This window comes from Pogoniulus pusillus, chromosome 17, assembly GCF_015220805.1.
Source record: "Pogoniulus pusillus isolate bPogPus1 chromosome 17, bPogPus1.pri, whole genome shotgun sequence".
NCBI classification, from domain to species: Eukaryota; Metazoa; Chordata; class Aves; order Piciformes; family Lybiidae; genus Pogoniulus; species Pogoniulus pusillus.
The window spans coordinates 22495767-22517594 of NC_087280.1; the positions used below are offsets into that span (position 1 = coordinate 22495767).

The 21828-nt window shown below is 50.7% G+C and overlaps 1 protein-coding gene across 9 annotated transcripts in view; it reads left to right on the forward strand.

The window, feature by feature from the left end:
• Window positions 1-21469, forward strand: part of AKAP13 (A-kinase anchoring protein 13) — a 286571-nt gene extending 265102 nt beyond the window's left edge. For 6 of the 9 annotated variants that reach the window (XM_064158064.1, XM_064158065.1, XM_064158062.1 and 3 more), the window contains 14 exons: window positions 52-169; window positions 1701-1949; window positions 5332-5408; window positions 6744-6925; window positions 7515-7597; window positions 7915-8094; window positions 8804-8968; window positions 10070-10138; window positions 11398-11468; window positions 11997-12041; window positions 13480-13530; window positions 13922-14371; window positions 16089-16401; window positions 17535-21469. In XM_064158064.1, the coding sequence (XP_064014134.1) occupies window positions 52-169; window positions 1701-1949; window positions 5332-5408; window positions 6744-6925; window positions 7515-7597; window positions 7915-8094; window positions 8804-8968; window positions 10070-10138; window positions 11398-11468; window positions 11997-12041; window positions 13480-13530; window positions 13922-14371; window positions 16089-16401; window positions 17535-17584 (2103 nt within the window). In that variant the 3' untranslated portion in view covers window positions 17585-21469. The remainder of the gene's footprint in view (window positions 1-51; window positions 170-1700; window positions 1950-5331; window positions 5409-6743; window positions 6926-7514; window positions 7598-7914; window positions 8095-8803; window positions 8969-10069; window positions 10139-11397; window positions 11469-11996; window positions 12042-13479; window positions 13531-13921; window positions 14372-16088; window positions 16402-17534) is intronic. The other 3 variants (XM_064158069.1, XM_064158071.1, XM_064158068.1) reach the window with 2 other exon arrangements.
• Window positions 21470-21828: the final 359 nt, after the last annotated feature.

Genomic DNA, 21828 nt, shown 5'->3' on the forward strand with positions numbered 1-21828 from the left:
ACTCTGGTGAGTGTTTTGTACAGAACTGAAATGTTTGTCTTTGCTCCTTAGAAAAAAATGAGCAGTGCCCTGGTGAGGCGTCTTGGGATTTCAGAGTGCATCTTGTTGGTCACCCAGAGAATCACAAAGTACCCAGTTCTTCTGCAAAGGATACTGCAGTACACCAAAGGTGGGGACCACTTCCTCTACTCTAAGCAGCCAGTCTAAATTTTCCTGGACCCAGGAATCAGCTGGAACAGATTTTCTTAGACCAACTAATCAGCCTTACCGTTTCACACCACTGTAATGAGTTAACTCAGTTTCATATCCCCGTTTAGGATTAGTTGCTTGGTTGCCTTGATTTAATTGTTTTAAGTATGTGTGTAGCTAATTATGGAGCAGCATGCTTAGACTCCACTCTCCCAACTTGGCTTGTGTTGGTAGTGGCTGAAATCTGTGATTGATTTGTGTGTTTGATCTATACTGTCTCATATACAAAGTATGCAAGGTAGACATTGGAGTCATCTCCCAGGGGAATGCAGTGGATCCCCCTACAGTGGACAGTTTTAAGGCTCAGCTTGACAGGGTGCTGGGACAGCTCATTTCAACTCTACTATTACCTAGAATCACACAGAATCACACAAGGTTAGGGACTGGAAGGGACCTCAAAAGTTCATCTAGAAAGGTTGGATCAGATGATCATTGTGGTCCCTTCCAACCTGGCATTTTCTGATACAGGTTCTGTGAGATACTGGAATCTTCCTCAGCCATATAGAATCATAGAATCAGTCAGGGTTGGAAGGGAGCACAAGGATCAGCCAGTTCCAACCCCCTGCCATGGGCCGGGGACACCCTACCCTAGAGCAGACTGCACACAGCCTCAGCCAGCCTGGCCTGAAACACCTCCAGGGATGGAGCCTCAACCACCTCCCTGGGCAACCCATTCCAGCCTCTCACCACTCTCGTGCTGAACAACTTCCTCCTTACACACAGCCTGTCTCATGAGAGTATTAAATCTTATCATGTGGGAATCTGGGAGGGAGAAGACTACCTGAAGGGGTCCTACAAGAAGGCTGGAGAGAAACTGCGAAGGCCTGCAGTGACAGGAGGAGGGGCAATGGCTTCAAACTAGAGCAGATTTAGATTGGGTGTTAGGAACAAGTTCTGCACCATGAGGGTGGTGGAGCGCTGGAACAGGTTGCCCAGGGAGGTGATGGGGGTCCCATCTCTGGAGGTGTTTAAGGCCAGGCTGGATGAGGCTGTGGACAGCATGATCTAGTGTGAGATGTCCCTGCCCATGGCAGAGGGATCGGAACTGGCTGATCCTTGTGGTCCCTTCCAAACCTGACTGATTCTATGACTCTATGAATCTTAATGACAGTCCTCTGTGGTGGTGGCCAGCAGGACTGCCCTCCATTGCTGGGCTAGCTCTGCAGCACACCACAGCAGGTGCTGGGTGCAGCCAGCTGCTGCTCAAAACATGTGCATAAAGAGGTGGCACCAATGACTGTAGCACAAATGAGGCTGGAGAGGGCTCTGGGCAACCTGATCTAGTTGAGGATACCCCTGCTTGACCGCAGAGGGGTTTGGACTGGATGACCTTTGGAGGTCCCTTCCAACTCAGACCATTCTGTGAGGAGGAGGAGGGAAATCAGCAGAAGCAGGCAGGCAGAGCGCAGGAGGATGAAGCGAGCTGGAGGTCTGCCTCTTTCTGTTCAAAGACAACGAAGTGGAGCACGAAGACTTGACCCAGTCGCTGAACCTCGTCAAAGATGTGATCGCTGCAGTCAACAGCAAAGTCAGCAACTACGAGAAGAAGATGCGCCTGGGGGAGATCTACAGCCGGACGGACAGCAAGTCCATCATGAGGATGAAGAGCGGCCAGATGTTCGCCAGGGAGGACCTGCGGCACCGCAAGCTCATCCGCGACGGGCCTGTGTCCCTGAGGAGCGCGGCTGGACGGCTGAAAGGTAAGGCTGCCCTTGCCTCCTGCCAGCACGGGGCAGCCCTGCTTGGCGCTGGCCTCTAGGGTCAAGCCTCAGGTGGGTGTCTGCAGCCCTTGCTTAGTCTTCTGCTTTGACAGATTTTGATGGTACAGGCTGGGAGGTGATCTGCTGGAGAGCAGCCCTGTGGAGAGGGACCTGGGAGTGCTGGTGGAGAGCATCCATGGCACAGCAATGTGCCCTGCTGGGCAAAAAGGATAATAGGATCCTGGGGTGTATTGGGAAGTGTGTGCAGCAGATCAAGGGAGGTTCTCCTCCCCCTCTACTCTGCCCTGCTGAGAGCTCATCTTGAGTACTGCCTTCAGTTTTGGGCTCCCCGGTTGAAGAGGAACAGAGATCTGCTGGAGAGAGTCCAGGGGAGGGCTATGAGGATGATGAGGGGACTGGAGCACTGCCTGGTGAGGAGAGGCTGAAGGACCTGGGGCTGCTTAGTCTGGAGAAGAGAAGACTGAGAGGGGATTTAATAAATATTTATAAATCTCTGAGGGCTGGGGGTCAGGAGGGGGGGACAGGCTCTGCTCACTGCTCCCTGGGACAGGACAAGCAGCAATGGATGGAAGCTGCAGCACAGCAGGTTCCAGCTCAACACAAGAGGCAACTTCTTGCCTGTAAAGGTCCCAGAGCACTGGCACAGGCTGCCCAGAGAGGTTGTGGAGTCTCCTCTGGAGCCTTTGCAGGCCTGTCTGGATGTGTTCCTGTGTGCCCTGAGCTAGATTGTGTGGTCCTGCTGTGGCAGGGGGGTTGGACTGGATGATCTCTTTGGGTCCCTTCCAACCCCTGCCATCCTGTGAGCCTGTGGTCTGTGATTCTGACAGCAGCCTTCCCCGAGCTGTGCACTCCCTTCCTGTTGCTTGCACCTGGCGTTTCTGAGGTGATAGGTAGCTGCTTTTCCTCCTGCTGACTGCATGCCTGCTGAAGGCCTGGCTTGCAGTGACACTCTCTTACCTGGGCCAAGGAGTGGAGTTGCTGGGAGATCTTAGGGGCAGGAGAAGGTGATGAGGCTGCAGTTGCCCCGAGCAGTGAGTCACATCTCTGTGCCATGATGTGCATGTGAAGCAGTTCCAGGAAGCTGCTCACTGAATCTGAAACCCAACCTCAGTTTCCTGGGGGCTCTGCTCACCAGCAGCCCTGCCTGTGATCTTCTCCAGGGCCTGCAGTAGGGCTGCCTGGGCTCACCATTGCTCTCCCAGTTTCACTGAGACTCCAGAGACGTGTCCCAGGCATTTGGTGCTCTTGAACCTCTTGAGCTGCTGACGCAAGCTGCTCAGGAGCAGCTCTGATGTGTCTGTAGCTGCCTCTCGCTTGGTCACTGGGATTTTTAATGGCTTTTTTTTTTTTAAATCAGTTGGACATAGTTTTTTCTAAGGTGCTGTGCCCTGCTGAGCACTTTAGTTCTCTACTGATTGAAGAATTGGGCCCCTCAATTTGAGATGTTGCAGTGCTGGAAGGTGTCCAGAGAAGGGCAGCAAGGCTGGGGAGGGGCCTGGAGCACAGCCCTGTGAGGAGAGGCTGAGGGAGCTGGGGGTGTGCAGCCTGCAGCAGAGGAGGCTCAGGGCAGAGCTCATTGCTGTCTGCAGCTGCCTGCAGGGAGGCTGTAGCCAGGTGGGATTGGGCTCTGCTGCCAGGCACCCAGCACCAGAACAAGGGAACAGCCTCAAGTTGTGCCAGGGCAGGTCTAGGCTGGATGTTAGGAGGAAGTTGTTGGCAGAGAGAGTGATTGGCATTGGAATGGGCTGCCCAGGGAGGTGGTGGAGTCGCTGTGCCTGGAGGTGTTCAAGAAAGGACTGACTGGGGCACTTAGTGCCATGGTCTGGTTGACTGGCCAGGGCTGGGTGCTAGGTTGGACTGGCTGAGCTTGGAGGTCTCTTCCAACTTGGCTGATTCTGTGATTCTATGAAATGAGAACTCTGTCAAGGAGGGGTTCAGTCGGGACCACAGTAGCAGTGAGCAGACAGGGCTGTGTCTCAGGCTCAGCAGGAAGGCTGAGCTTTCCTTCTCTCACTCCATCACCAGCTGATTAAACCACGGTGCTCAGAAATGAATACTGGTAGCCTGGTGCTGTGCAGGGAGGCAGTGACAACCTGGAATTCCATATTGAGTTGATTTATTTTGAGGTTTTGGAAGCAGGAAGTTTGCAGATGGTTTCTAGGCACCCAAGGTTACCAGTGACTTTAGATGATGGATGAGGCAGGTTATGCTGCAGTTGTGCAACCTTGTGATAAGTACAGGCTGCCTTTGCATTTCCAAGTCATAGACATGCAGAGACATACCTTTGTCTGTAGTGCAAGCTGCCCCTGATCCTGCAGACAAGCTGCAGAGTCCAGGCAGAGAGCAGCTACTTCATACATCCCAGCTGCTTTGCAGGATCTGAAATGGAGCACAGAGAAATATAGGAAGGTCTTTTCTTAAAGGAATTTAGCATTTCCCCTCTTGCAAAGTGCACAGATGATAGAGGAGAATGGAGCCAGATTCTGACTTCTGCAAACCTGCCAGAGCACAGAGCTTTGATTAAAGTTTGGTAATTCTTTTATCTGGATTGGATCCTGCCTTCCCAAAACGACATGGGAGGAATTACCCAGGGGGATGATTTAACTTTTTGGTTGGTTTCCTCTCTGTCACAAGCTTTCCCAAGGACATCAGACAAAAACTCTTTGTGCTGAGGGCTCTGGGTGTGGCATTTAACTTGGTAGTTGCTGTGCAAGTTTATGAGATGTCGTTAGGAGCCTTGGAAGGCTGGAGGTGGACGCTGAGAAAAGGCTCTGTTCAGATTTAAAGCCCTCTGTTGGCTTGATGTGCCTCCTTCTCCCGTGAAAGCAAGCCAGGTCCTGCGTCTCACTCAAGGGTTGTTTATCTGTGAGCAGAAGCAGTGGTGGCTCCTGAAGGCAGTCACTATTTCCTGGGAAAGCAACTGCAGCTGACAAATGTTGTTGCTGCAGGATCATTTACACTCCCATCGGCAGAACCATAAATCCCCAAACTTCCTGTGCAGATATTTCACTCCAGGGCTAAAATACTGCCTGAGAAAACAGCACTTCAGTTCTGAAAGTGCCTCCAGCTTGTACTGTTGTGCCCATGTCCTAACCAATACAAGGCCTGTGGCTGGAAAGAAGCACTCCTGCTGCAACAGATGAGATGAGAGAGAATCCTGCAGGTTCCTGCTTAACACAAAGCCGGTTCTGAGCTAACCTGACCAAGCATCCCCCAGGCGCTGCCCCTGCTCCTCCTGCTGCCACCTGAAAGGTTGACTCTGCTTCCAGGATTTGCAGACACAGCCCTACTGTTCTCCAGCTATGAAAAGAAACCTGTTTGAGAGCGAGCTGTGTGCTTACAGTGCCCTTCTCTTTCGCAGAAGTCCAGGCTGTGCTCCTCTCTGACATGCTGGTCTTCCTTCAGGAGAAGGACCAGAAGTATGTCTTCGCCTCACTGGTAAGGCTTCAGCCTTTTCTCCTCCTCCTTTTTCTGATGTGAGAGACCCTGGATGTGTGCTGTGCAGCAAAGTCAGCCACTGCCTGCTGAGCAACTTCCATATTGTTTTTGCTTACTACATTTTGGGTTGCTGAGCAGGCTCCTTTCTTTCTGACGGGCAAACCTGTCTCCATGCCCCCCCTCCCCTGGCTGCAGTGCCTTAGCACAGCTGATAATGGGCCTTGGAAACCTGCCTGTCGCTTGATGCACTCAGTCCTTTTCAGTTTGTGCAAGTGGAAGCAGTGACTGGGGGAAGGGGGGAAGGGGGCAATGGGATAATGCAAACATTGTAAAAATCTATCTCAGCAGAAGAAAATGCCCTAATACATTGTGAGCTACGGTGGGGGTGCAGGGGGTGAAATGCCACTGCAGTGAATTCAACGGAACAACTTGAAAACACAGCTGAGGAGTACGTTTGTAATGCTCTGGACCCAAACCATTAGCTTCTGAAGACAGAACTCCTAAAAGGGCTAGGCACAGTGACCTGCTAAAGAAAACCTCGTACCTAATTGAGTCTGCTGGGGCTGTCCCCTTGCAGGCATGGTCTAGACTGGCTGAACCTTGTGACCTTTCCACTCTCTGTACATTTTGAGAGCCGATAACCTGTTATTGCAGCCCCACCAACCATTTGCACCCACATCCTGCTGCTAGTGAACAGCTACCACCTCAGCCCAGTCGTAGCATCCTGTAAAATGCAGCACGGGGCTGACTCACAGGGAAATGACACAACAGCAGGGCACATCTGAGGCGAGCAGGCTGATCTCACAGGGGCCATGGCACGCAGCGAACGTCACCTCGCCCAGCAGTGCTCTGCCAGAGGAGTCGGCTGCGAGCTTCTGAGAACAGCAGGCGGTCTGTGGGGTTTGAAAACAAGATGTTACTCCATCCTTGGGAGAGATCATGAAGATAGTGTGTGGAGCAGGTGGTAGCAAGCTGCACTGAGGAGCTGTGATCCTAATGGCAGAGTGTAGGCAGGAGGAGATGAGATCAAAGGTCTGCTCGAGTCAGAGCAAAGTATGGTGGAGTTTGTAAAGCCACGAGGTCAATTTTCAATGATTTCTTTGTTGAAATGGAACAAGGTGAAATTGCTTTTCCTACAGAACTGGTGGAGGAAAGCAAGCCCATTCCTTGTTCTTTGACCACACTCAAATGGTTTATATTAGCCAGAAGGTTCAGAAAATGTTTACAGCCTGCGAGAGGTAGTGGTGTGGCTATTGGGACCTGGTTTTCACTTCTGGCATACATGTGGGAACTGGCACTGTTCACACCTCCTCACCTGTTTCTTTCCACCCGAAGGACCAGAAATCCACTGTGATCTCTCTGAAAAAGCTGATTGTACGAGAAGTGGCTCACGAAGAGAAGGGTTTGTTCCTGATCAGCATGGGTGTGAAAGACCCTGAGATGGTGGAGGTCCGTGCCAGCTCCAAAGAGGAGCGTAACGGCTGGATACAGATCATTCAAGACACGATGAACACCATGTAAGTGACCAAGCTGATCCTGCAGGGCAGGACATTCTGCACCTGGTAATCTTTTGTCCAGTTCTGGGCCCCTCAATTCAAGAGAGATGTGGAGGTGCTGGAACGTGTCCAGAGAAGGGCAACAAGGCTGGTGAGGGGCCTGGAACACAAACCCTATGAGGAGAGGCTGAGGGAGCTGGGATTGTTTAGCCTAGGGAAGAGAAGGCTCAGGGCAGAGGTCTTTGCTGTCTACAACTATCCAAAGGGAGGCTGTAGCCAGGTGGGGTTGGGCTCTTCTAAGCAACCAGCAATAGAACAAGGGGACACAGTCTCAAGCTGTGCCAGGGCAGGTCTAGGCTGGATGTTAGGAGGAAGTTGTTGTCAGAGAGAGTGATTGGCATTGGAATGGGCTGCTCAGGGAGGTGGTGGAGTCACCGTGCCTGGAGGTGTTGAAGCCAAGCCTGTCTGGGGCACTTAGTGCCATGGTCTGGTTGGTTGGGCAGGGCTGGGTGCTAGGTTGGGCTGGCTGAGCTTGGAGCTCTCTTCCAACCTGCTTGATTCTGTGATTCTATGATCTTCTGGTAGTAACTGAGACATCTCTCTTGAGCAGGAGCAAAGATGAAGATGAAGGAATCCCTTGTGAGTCCGAGTTTGAAAAGAAAGTGTCAGATGCAAAAGTGAGAGGACTGAAAGGTAAAATCCTGCCCGGGACAGAGCCGATTTGGAAACCCGTGTGAGGATTGTTGGGCTGGGGGCTGCGGTTGCACTGTTTTCCAAAGGGGTGGGAATCCTGCACCCAGCAAAGAATTGCAGTCCTCGTCCGCGCTTCGCCTTGCTCGCGTTACTGCTGTTCTGAGCCTGCTGGGGGCCGCTGCTGTGCAGGCTTGTGCAGGGCATGGTTGTATCGTCAGGTTCCAGTAGATGGGGCCAGTATCTCAGGAATCACTCAGCTTTGCCTGCCGGAGACTTTATTTTCTGTCTTAATTCCTGTTTTCTGCTCATCTCCGCAGAACAACTTCAGCAGAAGGATAAGCAGATCCTCCTCTTGCTGGAGGAGAAGTCTAAGATCTTCCAGGACATGGCAGATAGCTCCGTGCAGGAAGACATGCCTGGCTCCAGGCTGCTCTTCAGAGCCAACACAGAAGAGGCACCAAAAGGAGAGGCCATTATGAAAACTGCAATAAATGAAGGTGAGCAAGTCAGGGTGACACATCAACCACACTGCCCAGCAGACCCACCTGCAGTGGAGGCATCAGTGCTCAAGCACCAGCTGTGCCAGGGAAGTCTCTTTGTCAGAGGAGTGGCATAGATGAGGAGATGTTGCCACTTGTGGTGCTGTCTCAAGGACTGGCAGTGAGGATCAGGAAAGGAAGCAGATATTGGTGGCTGTTGAAAGAGGCCAGAAGAGAAGCCAACACAGAGAACAGATGTGCACTGAATCTGCATTGGAGTCAGGAGTAGAGGTGGTGACCTTGGCTGAAGGTCACCAGCTTTTGCTGTGCTTCATCCTCAGGAAGGTGTGGGAGAGGGACTTGGCTTCCTGCAGACCCTTGTGGTGCCTGCAAGGAACAAGCAAGTCTGTTGACAAAGGCAGAGAGAGATGGACTCAGGCAACTTTCTGACGTGACTTTTGGAGAAGCCAAAAACGATTCAGTGCTGTTGTCAGCACTCATCAGTGTTGCCTGGAGGAAGAGGAGAAGGTGTAAGCCAGAAACTGGTCTAAATGGTCAGATAGACTGAGGTTTTGCAGGAGGAACATAAACTGTTCATACCCTTGTCATAGAAAGATGGTTTCTTAGTACAGCAAAGCCTCTGAATTCTCAACCTAAGCTCAGGCAGGGATGAAAATGGCTCAAAAGGCTGAGGTGGTCTTTAACAGAGATTGCTGCTTTTTATCAGTTGAACTCCTGCAAGATCTGGTGAACAGGAGCTTGGGCACTGCCCTCGGACAGCAGGTCAGCAGCACTGCCATGGAACAAGAAGGAGGAGTTGGCCCCATCTCTCTCCCTAGAAGAGCAGAAACGTTTGGTGGATTTGACAGTCATCAGATGAACGCCTCCAAGAGTGAGTAGCTCCTCGTGTGCCGTCACCGCTTCAGCAATACATTCACCATGCCCTTGTGCTCCAGAAGGGCTCCAGCAGCTAGTGGCCTGGGTTTCTCAGCTCCTCCCCAGTAACAGCTGATAGATTAAATAACAGATTAGGAAAAAAAAGGCTGGGCAGAAGTGGAATGGTGATAGCTGAGAGCCCATGGTTAGATGAGGATTAAACATCTGAGCTCCTCTCTGTGCTCTCATCTGTCCTTACCGCTTTTCTTCCATGGCACATGAAGGCATTTGGCTTCTTAACAGATTACTTCATGTTATTGTTGTAGTAGCTGCAGCTCTGCTCTTCGTTCTTCAGTTGTCTTCCAGCAGGAGCCTGGTGCTGGTGCACTTCTGAATGGATGAGGGTATTGCTGACTCAGGCACCTTCTCCCCTGGCTCGGCTCTCTCTGCAGTGTTCTCTGTACAGCTGCATGTGTTATTCCTGCAATTAAGACTCTCCCAGAGAAATGCGTGAATATTTATTTCAGCTGCATAGTTGGCTGCTTCCCAAGGCTCTCTTTCTTTGCCCTAGTCATCAGAAACTTCCCTGTCCTCAAATTCCTTTCTCTGTGGTCTCTCTCATGCTCCCTGCACAGCCAGTTTTGCTGTGCTAGTGTCTGTCTCGGCATTGGGTTTGTTGGGCCTCGTCTGACCTTCTGCGTTGAAGGAGGCAGCTTCAGCTCCAGAGTCAGACACAAGAAGTATGTTGAGGTTTTCCCAGCTCTATTGGAAAGCTTCAAAGCCCTCCACAGGCTTTGTCATCGTGATGACAAATCTATTCATGCTGGAGGGGTTTGTTTAGGGTTGTGGCTCTCTCTGTTGCAGTGATGAATGGGACAACCTCGGGCTGTTCATTGTCCAGCTCTAGGTTTTCTGCAGCAATGCCCTCTTTTGACTTAGGTTGTAATTCAATAGTTGAAGGCTCTCGGGAGAATCTGGGGAATGAGTGCAGGGCCTGTTTGTTCAGCTGCAGGCTGGGAGGCAGGAAACTTGGCTTTCATCTCCAGTTGTTCTGTTCGCAACCTGTGAAACCTTGGGCAAGGCTTATAACCTGACTCCCCTTCGTTCTCCCCTCCAGCAAAGCAGAAGGGAGGTGCTTCCTCCTGCAAAGAGGTGGAAGGTCCCAGGACGTGGCGCAGGAGAGAAGGTCTGTTAGGAGGACTTGAGGGTCAGCCTCTAATAGCAAAGCCTGCCTTGGGGGGTGGTGGGAGGAGAGGGCTTTTGCATGAGGTACGGTGCCCTTCACGCTGCTGCAGGTACAGGTGTATGTAAAGCTGCATTAAAAGAGTGGCAACAGGGAGATTGGCACTGCAGGTGTGGGTGTTCCCCATGGGCTGCATCTCAGCTGGCAGGGGCACTGCAAGAGTCTTGGCAAGAGCTGAAGGATCAGAGAGCCGTACGACAGCTCTGCTACCCACACAGGCTGGGTTGCAGCGATTTTGGCCCCACGGGGATGTTCCCTCCTGCTCAGGAGCGCTGGTATGAGCTGTCCCAGGGGAAGTGAGGAGGGGAAGTCCAGTGTTCCTTTGAAGATAGAGGTTTCTGATAACCAGAGTTAAGGATAGACTGTCAGCATGGAGTTACACAGGGCAGATTGTCAGCGTAAAGCTACACAAGGTACTGCGCAGCAGGATCTGACTCAGCTGTAAAGTGCACTTAGAATCATGAAGGTTGGAAAGGCCTGTAAGGTCATCAAGTCTGACCATCAACCCAGCACTACTATGACCACCAAACCATGTCCTGAGGCACTCATCACTTGCATAAGAGAGACAGAAACTATACCTGCAGTAGTACACCCTGATGGGATACTGCTCTCCATCTGCCCTTCTTCTGCAACCAGCAACAGAACAAGGGGGCAGAGTCTCAAGTTGTGCTGGGGGAGATATAGGCTGGATGTTAGGAGGAAGTTGTTTGCCAGAGAGAGTGATTGGCATTGGAATGGGCTGCCCAGGGAGGTGGTGGAGTGGCTGTGGCTGGAGGTGTTGAAGCCAAGCCTGGCTGGGGCACTTGGTGATCTGGTTGATTGGCCAGGGCTGGGTGCTAGGTTGGCCTGGCTGAGCTTGGAGGTCTCTTCCAACCTGGCTGATTCTATGATTCTATGTCATCTTCACAAGTATTCCCTGCTAGCAGAGAGCAGTGCACACTCTAGACAGAGCACAGCTTAATAGGAGCGTGCCAAATACATCAGCATGTGTGAAACCAAAGTCAATCCTAATCCGAATTCACATCCACTTTTTCTGGTGTTGCTGACACGTTCTGGCTACATGAGTAAGTGTCAAGAGTTCTGTCTCCCCTCCTGTGAAACACCTGAGTTTGCTGTATTGGATCGACCAAGACATGATGAGCAAGTTCATCTGTGGCTTCAAAGGGTGACTAACCAGTGCCAATGCTGCCTTCTTCCTTTAGGTGGAGCAAAAGATGAAGGCGACGATGCTCAGGACCTTCGAAGAACGGAGTCGGACAGCATTTTAAAGAAGGTAGTGCTTGGGTTCTGTGTCTGCTGCCAGCTTCAGATTTCAGGAGGGTGACAGTTCTAAGTCTCGAAATCCCTGAACTCCTTTGCCCCTCAGACGAATCCAAAGTAAAGCTCAGCCTGAAATACAGCTCGCAGCCCACAGCCGAAAACCACTTTGCTGCAGCTAAAATGCTGACTTGAAAACCCCTTGCAAATCAGTGGTATTCCTTTGTGGCACAGGTTATCTGCCATCTGTCTGCAGCGTGTGTTTAATTATGCATCATCATTAAAATGATAAGGGTCAGCTCTAACCTTGCCCCGGTTCGTGCTGCGGATCGATCCGTCACCTAACCGCACAGTGATACCTCATTAACGTTGGGTTTTTAGACGATTCTAACCTGCCTGAAGAAAAAAAACACACCCATGCATGAATTCTCCCAGAATGGAAGATGGAGGTGGGCTTTAATGAGCCTGTCATTAGTTCAGCTTCAGAAGACATTTGCTGTGATTTCTCATTTGTCCTCATATTAAATCTTTGATCTTTTCATAGGGCGGAAATGCTAATCTGATGTTCATGTTGAAAAGGAATAACGAGGTAAGAATTGATTCCTTCATTTGAGTTGCAAGTGAATTTGTCTCAGTAGGTGATAACGTAGAAGAAAGTACATTTCATTTGCTGAAGCACACAAAGACTTTTAAATACATTAAGCTGAGCTCACTCTGTCGTTTATTTGCTTAACCTTGGATGTTCAGACAGAGAGCTCGCTGATTGTCATCTGCTTGCCAGCAGGGTGATGTGTGCTGATTAGAAGCAGCAAGGGTTAATTACCACCAGGATGCTCGAGGCTGTATTTATTGTGCATCTGCAGACAGAGGGAGTTTAATTTCACGTTGCAGGTGCTCTGAATTGGGGCAATTAGATTTCTATTCTCCCTTTGATACACATTCATAACTCCCAATTAGCATTAATGGCAGAATAAGAAGCAGTTCTCTTAATACTGGTTATCCCTCCACTGCTGCAAATCCTGTGGTGGTTTTTCTTCTGAGAAGGAGAGGCTCAGAACTTTTTTTGCTGGGCTAAAAATATATTGAGGGATAGGGCATTGCTCCAAAGGAGTTTGCTCTCTGTTGCTGCATGAGGTGTTCACATTTACCTGTATTTCCAGAGAGCCTCCTTGAACACCTCTGTCTACAACTACCTGAAGGGAGGCTGTAGCCAGGTGGGGTTGGGCTCTTCTTCCAAGCAACCAGCAATAGAACAAGGGGACACAGCCTGAAATTGTGCCAGGGCAGGTCTAGGCTGGATGTTAGGAGGAAGTTGTTGTCAGAGAGAGTGATTGGCATTGGAATGGGCTGCCCAGGGAGGTGGTGGAGTGGCTGTGGCTGGAGGTGTTGAAGCAAAGCCTGGCTGGGGCACTTAGTGCCATGGTCTGGTTGACTGGCCAGGGCTGGGTGTTAGGTTGGGCTGGCTGAGCTTGGAGGTCTCTTCCAACCTGCTTGATTCTATGATTCTCTGCCCTACTGGTGTGCCTGCTGTGTTGCACTTTTTCTGATGACAGTGGGATTTGTATGGGTCTGCTGGGGGTGGAAGGGTACAAAGAGTCCACATTTACTTTTAAATGCTTTCTGGTCTTGCCCCTTGAAATTCTTTCCCTGACTTAAGTTTATCACTGGGTTTCATCCCAATTACTCTGCTGCTTCTTGAGCAAACTGATGCAGTGGGAAATGGTTTGGAGAGACAACCCAGAAGTTCCCATGAGGACTGTGCCTTTTGGTGCTTGTGCAGATGTTTCCTCCCCTGCCAAACTGGTGGCCAGGAGAAAGGGAGATGACGCTAGGCACTTCTGAGACATGTTCAGGGCTTCTGAGGGATGATGCAGTCATTGGAGGTGAAGAGTGAGAGAAGTGAAGGTGTGGATGTAAGGCCATGCAGCTTGTCAGCTTCACTGCTGGGTCACAGTGGAAAAGAGGCTGCTTTTACACCACCCCTGCACCCAGTGAGGTCTAACAGCAGTGCTTTTGTTTTCTCGCAGCAGGTCCTCCAGACCATTAGCAGCCTCCACAAGCTGCTCAGCGCTTTGCAGGTAGGCTTGGCCATCCCTCCTGCTTCTGCTCATTGCACATCTCACCAGCCAGAAACAGCCACTCACACCTCACCCCTCATCTCCTCTCCTTCCCCTTTGCCTGTCACATCACTGCATGGCAGAATGCCTCATGACTGGCCTGCAGACAGCATGCCAGCAGGCTGCAGGAATGAGCTGCTGCCCAAGTGAACCAGTGCCCACCTGAGCTTGGGAGGCTGCTGGGCAAGATGCTCTGCCAGCATCCTCTGTTAGCCCAGCCACAAGGCAGAAGTGCCACACTGTCAACTCGGTGTGAGAAGAAGGGGCCTGATACAGCACCCTGAGGGCTTGGGGAGTGGAGTTTCTGTCCTCTGGGAAGGGGTTGCAGTGATTTGTCTGCCCTCTCTTGTAGGGCGTTGTGCTGCAGCAGGACACCTACATTGAGGACCAGAAGCTGGCTCTGAGCGAGAGGGCTCTGAGCCGAAGCTTCTTCCGTCCGACCTCGCTGCTGGAGCAGGAGAAGCAGCGCAACCTGGAGAAGCAGCGCCAGGAGCTGGCCAACCTGAAGAAGCAGCAGACGCAGCACCAGGAGGAGAGGCGGAGGAGAGAGAAGGAGTGGGAAGTCCGGGAGAAGGAGCTAGCAGAGCAGGAGGCCCACCTGGCCCAGCGAGAGGAGCAGGTGCAGAGGGGGTGGCAGGATCTGGAGCGGGAGCGAGAGGAGCTGCAGGTGAAGAAGGCAGCCTACCAGCTCGACCTGGAGAGGCTTCGTGCGGCGCAGAAGCAGCTGGAGAGGGAGAAGCTGCAGTTCAAGCAAGACGTGGAGCGGTTAGCTCAGGTGCGGCAGGAGCCTGACCACAACCAGGTAAGTGATGCTGAGCTGTGGGGAGCAGCCAGGCAGGTGAGATGTCCTCCTCACAAACAGCCTGGCTGCTGTAGGTTACCTGCACCCTCCAGCTGCCACAAAAGCCGCTTGCAGGGCTGGTAACTGCAGGGAGGGCTGCTCTACACCTACCTCTATCTCCAAAAGCATTCTTGACATCCAGCAAAGAGATGGGCCTTGTCCCTGCCCTGAGGAGACAGGGCACCTGCAGCCTGGTCATAGCTTAGTGAGCAAAGGTCCCCACCTCTGCTGCAAGAAGCTTCTGGTGTCTGGCTGCCCACAGCCAGAAAGAAAAGCCCATGTGGCTGTCCCTGCTCACTGCAGGGGGCTTGGTTGGTCTCTTCTGCAAGGCAACCAACAACAGAACAAGGGGACACAGTCACAATTTGTGCCAGGGCAGGTCTAGACTGGATGTTAGGAGGAAGTTGTTGTCAGAGAGAGTGATTGGCATTGGAATGGGCTGCCCAGGGAGGTGGTGGAGTGGCCGTGCCTGGAGGTGTTGAAGCCAAGCCTGGCTGGGGCACTTAGTGCCATCGTCTGGGTGCTTGACCAGGGCTGGGTGCTAGGTTGGGCTGGCTGAGCTTGGAGGTCTCTTCCAACCTGGTTGATTCTATGACTTTTGGAGGTCCCTTCCAACCCAAACCATTCCATGATTCTATGCAGATCCTGCTCTGTGCAGATTTCAGCAAGCTGGGGTTCATTCTTCCATAGCTGTGCAAGTCTGGCTGAGGAGAGCAAGCATCATGGGCTGAATTTGGTCCTTCAGCCTGTCAGTGATCCTTTGTTTGTTTGTAACTGACTAATTCTGAATGCACTGTGCTACAGCTGTAGCAAAACAAGTTGATAAATGTTGGATCATAGAATGGAAATTATTTTGTGTGCCTGAATGGGCTAATTGCAGAGCTCAGAAGTGAGCTGTGAAAAGCAAATCAGAGGAGGGCTTGCTCCCTCCCACCCCAGTTCCTGATCAAGCCAGACGTTTTCCTAGCACACAGTGAAGCTGTTCCAGCGTGGAGCACACACAGACATATGAAGGGCATGGACACTGTGGGAGAGGCTGAGATAAAATAGCTGAGAGGCCTGGGGCAGGAAGAGAAGGAAGCACCTTTTTGAGGCAGGTATCTTACTGACATTGCAGAGCTTTTAATAGAGGGCTTGGGGAGGCTTTTGTTGAGCTGTTGTTTTGATCTTCCCTTTGCATGTGCAGGCTCAATTACCTCCTGAGACAGCCGTTAGGAGAAAGGGAGGGTGGGGGGGGAAACCAAAACCATGAGGAAAAATGTTTTTGCTTTCATCTTTCACTTGGGAAGGCTTCCTTTGACACATGCCTCTCTGGTGCTGTGTGCCGGCGTTCCCCTGCTGGAGAGGCACACTTCTCCTTGGCCTTCTGCCAGCATCACAGGCGATGCAGGGTGAGTCTTGGTACTGAGATCTTAAGAGCCTATTTGCCCTTGGCTTGTTGATACATAGCAGAGTACATGTAGCAGCAAAAGAGAGCGGAGCGTTACTCTGTGTGCTCAAAGAGAGCTGCTTCCCTCACTGCTTTGCTTGGATGGGGACCACTTTCTAGGCGGTGGATAGGTTGGATGCTCACAAGAACAGCTTGTGTCTCTGAGTGCTCTGAGACACACCTTTCCTGTCCAGGTTCTCTGCTGGCCTCCCTCATGTCCCAACGAAACGCTGTTGTTTGCCTTTACAGGTCTCAAATCTACATGAAAAACTTGCAAGAGTCTCCTCTCAGTCCAGCGTGGATGACTCCTCCAAGCAGAAGAGCCCTTCCCTTCCCAAACAAGGGCACTTTGATGCAGAACTCTCTGTCTCCCCCAAAAGGAACAGTCTTTCAAGGACACACAAAGAGAAAAGCACTTTCCATTTGCTTAGCACAACAAACCAGACTAACAAGGCAGCTGAGGAACAGCCCCAGATGCCTACTCGCCTCTTCAGTTTATCCAAACCAAAGGAGAAGAAGGAAAAGAAGAAAAAGGGCAGGGGACATCGCTCCCAACAGTCTGGTGAGTGCTAGGGGAAGCCATAGGTGTGTTTTGAGGGTTGGTGAGCTGGTGTTTGCCTTCCAGCCAGCACTCTTATGCAAGTCAGAAAATCTAGCCTGAAAAGGTGGATGGCAACGCAGGGATGGAGGAGATGAGCTGTAATGAGGAGAGTTCCCAGTGCAAAGTGATCTTCTCTGGGCTTTTCTATCCGTTCTGCAGCCCCTGGAGTTGGCAGGGAGACACATCCTGCTCCATCCCTCCCTCCCCCAACCTATCCTGAGCAGCCTCCACTGGTCCAGTTCTCCTTTTGTTTTTCAGCTCACCCTGCTTCGAGGAGGAAAAGGTCTTGTTTCAGTTTGTGTGCTTCCAGGAGCTGCTGCTGCTGGCATGCCTCCCAGCTGCTGCACCCCCTGTGTCATTGCTGTCTGCTTTTACTCCATTGTAGTTGGGAAGTGACAGCCACAACCCTTCTGGTAGCCTTTCCCTTCCCTTCAAGCTGGTCTGTCAGGTCTCTTGATCCCAGGAGAAAAAGAAATACAAAGAACTGCAAGTTCTTTCTCTGATAAAACTCAGATCAGGCTTGACAGGGCTCTGGACAACCTGATCTAATGGAGGATGTCACTGGTGGGGGTTGGACTAAATGACCTTTGGAAGTCCCTTCCAACCCAAAACTTTGTAGGATTCTATGATAACCCTCTGACCCACACCCTTAGCTGACCAATTTCTCCATGTTAACTCACTTCTGGTTTCCAGCTTCTGCACAGGAAAAAGCTCAGGAGATGTTTGGTTCTTTACAGTGAGGGTGGTGAGACACTGGCACAGGTTGCCCAGGGAGGTTGTGGAGCACAGAAGCACCGAATGTGATCTTTGATCACATTCGGTGCTTCTGTGCTCCACAACCTCCCTGGAGGTGTTCAGGACCAGGTTGGATGAGGCCTTGAGTGACCTCTTCTAGTGGGAGGTGTCCCTGAATGATTCTTTGAGGTCCCTTTCAACCAGATGATAATCTGATGATAGCTCATCAACCAGTCAGGCATCTTCTGAAGTGCCCGGTGGCCTGGGCAGAATTGCCATGTGTCACACTCTGCCCTGCTCTATTCCTGCATTCCCATAGTGATTCCCACCTGTTGGTTTTGCTTTTCTTTGTGCTGCAGATTCTCACTCATCAGAAGCACCTCCAGAAGGTGAGGAGATCTTCTGCTGAGCAGGGACGGTAGCGGCGCTCACTCGGCATTGGTACAGTGGACATCTCCCTGCCCGCTCCACAGCACACGGCTGGTGCCTGCATCTGACAAGCATTGGGAGGGTTTAAATAAGACATGTGAGGAGGTCTGCTGAGTGTGGTGGGAAGGGGCCTCTCTCTCCTGTGGCTTTGCCTGGATTCTCACCCACAGAGGCAGAGTGCACAGTACTGGCTCTCTGTGCAAACCTTGGGTTAAATGGATTGGGATAGATGTTTTCTTACTGCTGAAGGATGAGAGAACGTAGCCTTAAGGGGTCTGTGCCTTCAAATTCCCCTTTTCTGGGGAAAGTAACCAAAACCAAGCATTTAGGGAAAGATGAGGCCTCTGCCAATGGTGCCTGCACACTGGCATATCTGGAGATGCTGGATTGATCCACCTGTGTGTCCACTGGGATATGCTCACAGTCCGTACAGCCAAGCCTAGCTCGGCCCGGGGGGGATCCATGATTCCTGATGACTTTCAGGGAGCGTGTAGATATTAAATATCTTGCCCTTACTGCTCCTGTTGTAACCTCTCTTCTCTGCTGATGGATAGAATCTGGTTTCAGAATGCTACCTTACACCAGGAAGCAGTAACAGCATTCCAAACAAAAAACCTTGGGGTGGGGGAGGGGAGAGGAAGTAAAAAAAAACCCACAAGAAAATTCAAATAATTCCAAAAAGCTTCCACGGGGCAGAGGATTTAAATGTCAAGAATGTCAAGCTGTTTCCAGGCTCAAGCAGAACATCTTTGGGTATATTGAAAAGGATGCTGAAAGGAGAAATCCAGTAGGTTTGTGAGGCAGCCCCAGGGAGACAGAAGAGTGTTCAAGTGGGAAGAACTCTAAGCAACGCTTTTCTAAGCAATCTCTTGGAGCTCCAGCTCGTTCCTGCCCATCCCCTGAGTAAAGATCATTTGCTTGGACAGAATATGGTTCTCCAGTTGCATTTGATGTCCTTTCATTGCAAGCTTGATGACTTTCTGGAGAGATGGCTGAAAATCTGCTTTTAGGGACCTCTATTCTATTGTTTGCATTTTTCTCCCCCTGCTTTTTGGGATACCCTTGGGCTCCTGTTCCTCCGGCTCGTGTCAGCTTCCCTTGCTCATTTCTAAGGTGGAATGAGACCTTAGAGAATGAGAGCAATTTCAGACCACTTCAGGGGCCCTGAGTGCTGTGGGTAGAGTGAACTCCTTGTCCCTGTGCCTGTGCAGCACCGTGCACTTACTAACCACTGCTGGGGAGAAAATACATCTCATGGGCAAGGCACAGGTCCCCAGCTCCAGCTTGGCAGGTTCCTTTCCATTGCTGTGGTCTCATGTTGCCGTCAGCAGAAGGGGAATGTCTAAGGGTGGCTTTGCCTGCCCTGTCTGTGGGGTGTTTATACAGCTGTTGAAGGCAGGGATGTGCTCAGTGGGGGAAGAGAAATGCAGCAAGCCAAACGTTTTCCCCAAATTACCATTCTTCCAGATCCTCTCCGGGGGATTTCCCGAGCGGATTCGTACCGACGCTATCAGCTCCAACATAGCTCAAGGGTTTGCTCAGAGTTTGAAGCTGTCAAGTGCATTTCCTTTCCTACTAGTTTTCCTTTAACCACCACGCCACAGCCTTTCTCCTCTTGCACTCTTGTTGCAACCTCACCTTGCTCTCTGCCTTCTCACAAGCCAGGAACCCACAGCAGTTCTCAGAGCTGAGTGCTGCTGAGCATCAGCAACAGCGATGGTGAGGTGGATGCTTGGTCTGGGTCCCTTCTTGGTCAGTGCAGGAATCCTAAGCTGCCTGCTTGCTTTTGAAGCTCTCTAAACTATTAAGACTCAAAAGATGAAAGAAAAACAGAAAAGAAAAAAAAAAAAAAAGAGGAAAAAAAAAGAGGAAGAAGAAAGGAAGAAAAGGTCGAGGTTTATTTTTCTTTTGCCTTTTTAAATAGCATTTGGTGCTCATTTGTAACTGCAAGCAGGGCTTGCAAAAAATATTTCTCTTTCTGTTTATTTGAAAGAGTTCCTTTTTTTTTAAACACCTTTACCTGGGTTTATTTTGTTGTTATTTTTGAGGGGTTTTGTTTGTTTGTTTGTTTTTTAGTTTGCTTTTGTTGTTTGTAGAGTTTTGAGAGTGAATTTTGTTCTCTTTTTTTTTTTTGTTTTGGTTTGTTTGTTTTCTTACCAAATGTTCTTAGTCTCTCTGGTTCCTACAAAACCAGATTTGGGCAGTGCTGCTTAGCAGACAGTGCCGTGCCTTGAGTCACAGGATTTCAAGCAGAGAGCTTTCTTGAAGGCAGAGCATCTTGGGGGGCCTAAAAAAAACAAAGACTGGAAAAAGCAGCAGTGACTTCAGACCAGGCTCCTCCTAGCAGTTAGTTTCCTTGTTTAAGTATTTTGTCGAGGTTTTTTCACATAAATCTTGGGAGGGGAAAGGAAAAAAAGCAAAACATTGGAGCACCTTGCAGGGATGTGAGGGTCTGGTTACTTCTCTAGGGGGGATCCAGGCAGCTTTCCTCCTGAAGCTGAAAGAAGCTGGAGCAAGCAGGTGCTGGGCTGTTATCTTTTGCAGTAGAAAAACAACTAAAATGACTAAACAACTAAAATCACCAAATGACTCCTGCTCTGCTGCTGGTACATCTGTGAAAATGAATGTGCCAAGCTGAAATGTTTGGAAACCAGAGCAGTGCATGGCTCATTTGCTGTTGTATAAACAGAGAGCAGTCCCCAGTATTTCTGAAAGGTCCCCTCACTCTCTAAAAGCTTTGCCAGGTTTTCTTTTCATCTCTGCTTTCCCCCCCACCCAGTCCCAACACATCTTGAATTCACAACCTGGGCATGCCCCCATGCTTCTGAGAAGGGCATCAAAAGGGAGACATAGGACAGCAGGGCTGAATCTGTGCCTGGCTTGACTATCCCTTCTGACCTGTGCAAAAAGAGCATTGAGTGCCCTAAGTGCAAACAGTGTTTGCTGAGTGATCTCCTGAGGTCCCTATGGTTCCTTGTCAAAAGAAACCACAGGCATGAGTCAGGAATACACTGACCAGAAACCCTGCACATCAAAGCTGTGTCTTAAATTCTGGTGGACAGACCTTTGTCCTTGGAGACTGTATCTGTATGATTCACTTTTTCGGAACGAAGCCTTTACTCCCACGCTGCTTCCTCCTCCTTTCACCTTTAGGTAGGCAAGGGCTTGGGTTTATGTCTTCAGCCTTTTATCTCACCACTCTCAGGTTTTGTTTGGAAAGCATAGGTTTCCCAGAGTCAGGTTCCCACTCTGATGCCTGAAGGTTGCCTTGAGTTGTCTGATGGAGTGCAGTCCCAAAGCCTTCCTTCTTCCTCGCCTTAACATGGCACTTGCTCCAGTTCCAGGCCTGGCATCCATCTGGCAGTTATGGAAAGCAGCCACCTGCCTGCTGGTGTGGCTGCTTCACAGAGCTGGGCCCTTGATCCCCTTTGGAGCCCCCAGACTACCCTGTTTTGCACAGGGCTCTTGGGACACAGAGCAGGTTCAGAGATGTCTGTGGGAAGCCCCTGTTGTTGGAGGGGGAAGAGGACCCTGCAAGGGCTCTTGAAGGTTTTTGTGCTTGTGCTTCATGGAGGGCAGAAATCAGATTTCTTTTCTTGGGCTTGTTTTAGTCTGGTCTTTATCATTGCCCAGCAGAGGGGGTTTAATGACTGAGGAGGTAAGAGTGGAGGTTCAGATGAATGCAGAAGTGGTCAGTACCAGCCAGGGGTGCCATAACACCCCAGCTGGAGACAGCAGCTGTAACAAACGGTGTGAGACTCAATGGAGGTGTTTTTGGGGTCAGCCTTAGCTTCTTTTAAACCAAGTGATCATCTCAACGTGTAACTTGATGTCAGTTTGATGCCATAAAGCACTTTAAATGGAACTGGTCTTGTCCCTTTTTATTTGGTAACCTGGAGACAATCAGCTTTGCCATTGCACTCCCCTCTGCACCCGAGTAAAATCCAAGTGGTGAGTAGGCACCTTCCTGGTTGGCTTTGGCTTCACCCCAGGAGGGGCAGAAGGGCCAAGCTTCTTCTGTTATTTTTTAAGACCAAAGTGGGTGTGAACCTGACTGCAGTCCCAGTGCAGAGTGAGTGGCAGGACCAGAGGAACTGGCTTCTGATGGCTCAGGTCTATTCCCTGGGAGAGCCCATGCTGGCATCACCATCACCGTTCCTCACAGTGAGTACTGCTGCTGGTAGGGAAGCAGTCCTGCCAGCAGCTTGCCCTCCACCTCCCTTT